This window comes from Taudactylus pleione, unplaced genomic scaffold (assembly GCF_031769625.1).
Source record: "Taudactylus pleione unplaced genomic scaffold, aTauple2 ptg000063l, whole genome shotgun sequence".
Lineage (NCBI taxonomy): Eukaryota > Metazoa > Chordata > Amphibia > Anura > Myobatrachidae > Taudactylus > Taudactylus pleione.
Genome location: NW_028284465.1, coordinates 400,737 through 403,502, shown reverse-complemented (window position 1 = coordinate 403,502; position 2,766 = coordinate 400,737). Strand labels below are relative to the sequence as shown.

At 40.1% G+C, this 2,766-nt stretch overlaps 1 protein-coding gene across 1 annotated transcript; it reads right to left on the bottom strand.

Moving 5' to 3' along the window:
• Positions 1-830: 830 nt before the first annotated feature.
• Positions 831-1,736, bottom strand: LOC148534813 (taste receptor type 2 member 1-like). Its single transcript, XM_088465631.1, has one exon. It carries the CDS (start codon positions 1,734-1,736, stop codon positions 831-833), a length of 906 nt encoding a protein of 301 aa, XP_088321757.1.
• Positions 1,737-2,766: the final 1,030 nt, after the last annotated feature.

Here is a 2,766-nt window from a genome sequence, read left to right as displayed (position 1 = left end):
TTTGCCTCTTTCTGAGATCCGAACTTGGCGGAAAGATCCAAGAGCCAAAACCAAACCGCACATCTCTAAATTACAAAGAGAAAAAGTTTGGCATATAAATAAACAGATGCAGGCTGAAGTATACATAGATACAATGGATAATGTACATAAAGATACAGGTGACATATTTGGCAAAGCATAACATTAGATTTTGTTGTGATCGCCTCATTTACCACACAACAGACAATCTTCTTAGACGTTCTCCTTCTCTGCTCAGATTTTCCTACTAAAGATGAATTTACAAACTTTGCAAAACCATTTGCAACACTGGTTATAGCAATGGTGATAACTGTAAGGGGGTCTGCAATATAATTACTTTTACAGACTTGTACCTCAATGTAGAATCAATGATCTGTACTATAAGCATCATCATTACTGGAGCTGGGACTTTTATGTAAATACAATTTTCTTTCCTGGCTATTTATTTGCTTGTGTACACAATTATCCATTAAGTCGGTTGTTGCATATAACATATGTTTAGATTATCTACATATGTAGCTACAAATGTCAACAGATTCTGTAATTACTACATATATATATATATACATATTTTGCAACATGATACTACATAAAAAAGCTATAATCATCACTTCCTCTCACAGATACTTTGATATTTGAAAGATAATATTTAGTTTTTTAAAATAAGCATTAACCAGTAGACAAACTGCAGCACGGTATCTCTATTGTTACAGTAGAGCTGTTGATGATCTGATATTTATATGACAGCCTATGTCTGCTGTCCTCTTACTGCCCACATAAGAAACTGGTGGAGATCATTTAAGAAAATGGCTTCACTTCCTTACACAGCACAAAAAAGCAACAAAGGATCGTTTTAGATTTCCATTGCCGGTGATTAACATAACTGAGTGCAAACCGGGGTATGAAATGCAGCAAAAACAGCACAGGAACACATATAAAGGGTCTCCTAACTGGAAGACAAAAGGCGTCAAGTTGGAGCCTATAAAAAAAAGGACATAGAATAAAAGAAAAGACGTCATGTTTATAATGGTCCTTTTGTGGGCAACAAGCTGAGATTTTGTGAGTCCTGAAACTTTGCTGCTCATATTCCTGGTGTGTTTCAGGAGTGACCCAATCAGAAGGGAGACGGCCGTACAGAATATGAGGAACGGTACGAGGGATCCTGCAAAGATGGTGATTATTACATTTGTGTAACTTATTTTTAAGGTTATATTGCCTTCATTAGTACCGTTAGTGACTTGGGTAGAATTCATGTGGCGTTCTGGGTAAGTGCACCATATATTGGGCAGACTGCAAAGAAAAGACACCAGCAGTGAGGTCAGGAGCAGCCAGGGGACCATCCTGGAGATGTTCATCTTAAGTCTCATGAATAATCTGTTGCTGTAGTTTGTGATCTTCGCACAGTAGAAGACGCAGAGCACGGTGCCCCACCACAGGCTGCACAATATCACAAATGTTGCTGCAGTTAAAATATATGGAAATAAGTGAATTGGAATTGTCCAAACAGCACTTATGGAAAAAATAACAGGTAAATAACAAATTAGGAAAAGTATTCTCACCACTCCCAGGCTGGTCATGAGAATGTCGATGGTCTGCAGAGATTGGGTCTTTAGCCACCAAATGAAGCTTTGTGTCACTATAAATGTATTGAGAAGTAATCCGAGGGACATCAGTAACCAGGTAACAGTCAATAAAAAAATTGAAGTTGCATAATTCATCTTTTCTTTTCCAGAACCATGTACTTCTGTCAGGGGATCTGAGTTCTCTATAACCAACCAGCGCTGGACGTCTTACTGATCCTGGGTGAGACAGGCAGCAGTGTGGAATGATACTGAGCTTATATTAAACATAGAGTGGCTTGCTATAAATTTTGCATGATATTTGACTACCAAACTACAAAGTAACTAAATCATCAGGATCACCTGTCAGTGCAATCAGTGTCGTTACTTATAGACAGAGTTACATTGTCGTCTGTATTTACAAAAATCTCTGTATAGTTTTAGGAATAGTACATGTAACACTCCACAACTTCTACATAAGCAATGTTTGAGCATTTTCTTTGAAAGACCACCCAGATAATAAACATAATCTTATAATCAAAAAGCTTATAAATAGAAGTAAGAGGTTTCTGAGTTTTGTTGTTCATGTAAAATGGTCACAATGCTGGTTATAATCGTACATACCTAACACTAGATCAGGTCCCTCATGGCCTCCTTACATTGGAAGAATCTGGTAAGAGTAGATCTTTTGAAGTAGATGATTTCCTGATACGTGATTTGCTCACTGTGGGGGATATGTATTATAGCGGCACTTAACGTGCTGCTATATCGCTTCCTGCTTCCCCTCACCATGGAGAAGCAGGAAGCACTAATGATGAGATGTATTAACATCTCATTGGCCAGAGCAGGGGAGTGATAACTCCCCCCTCCGGAGATCTCTGCCTGACTACACAGTGCATCAGCCTAGTGCTGATGCGCTCTGTCTCAGTCCCGGTCGGCTTCACTAAGCATGCGCGGGATCTCTCAAGCAATGCGAGATCCTCCGCATGCAGTCCTGGAGCTGGCAGCTACCGCAATAGGGACAGCGCTGTCCCTGCTGTGGGGGTAGGGCATCACCAGGCTGTAGCTGTTAATAGCGACAGCTGCAGTGGGTGGAACGGTCAGGTGAACTGACCGTTCATACATAGCCCAGGCTATTGGCGCTGCTATCTTGTAGAAAGCAGCATCGATAATGATAGGGATGCTTAGC

Coding starts and splice junctions, on each gene's coding strand:
- LOC148534813 (XM_088465631.1), bottom strand. CDS start 1,736: ATGAATTATGCAACTTCAATTTTTTTATTGACTGTTACCTGGTTACTG.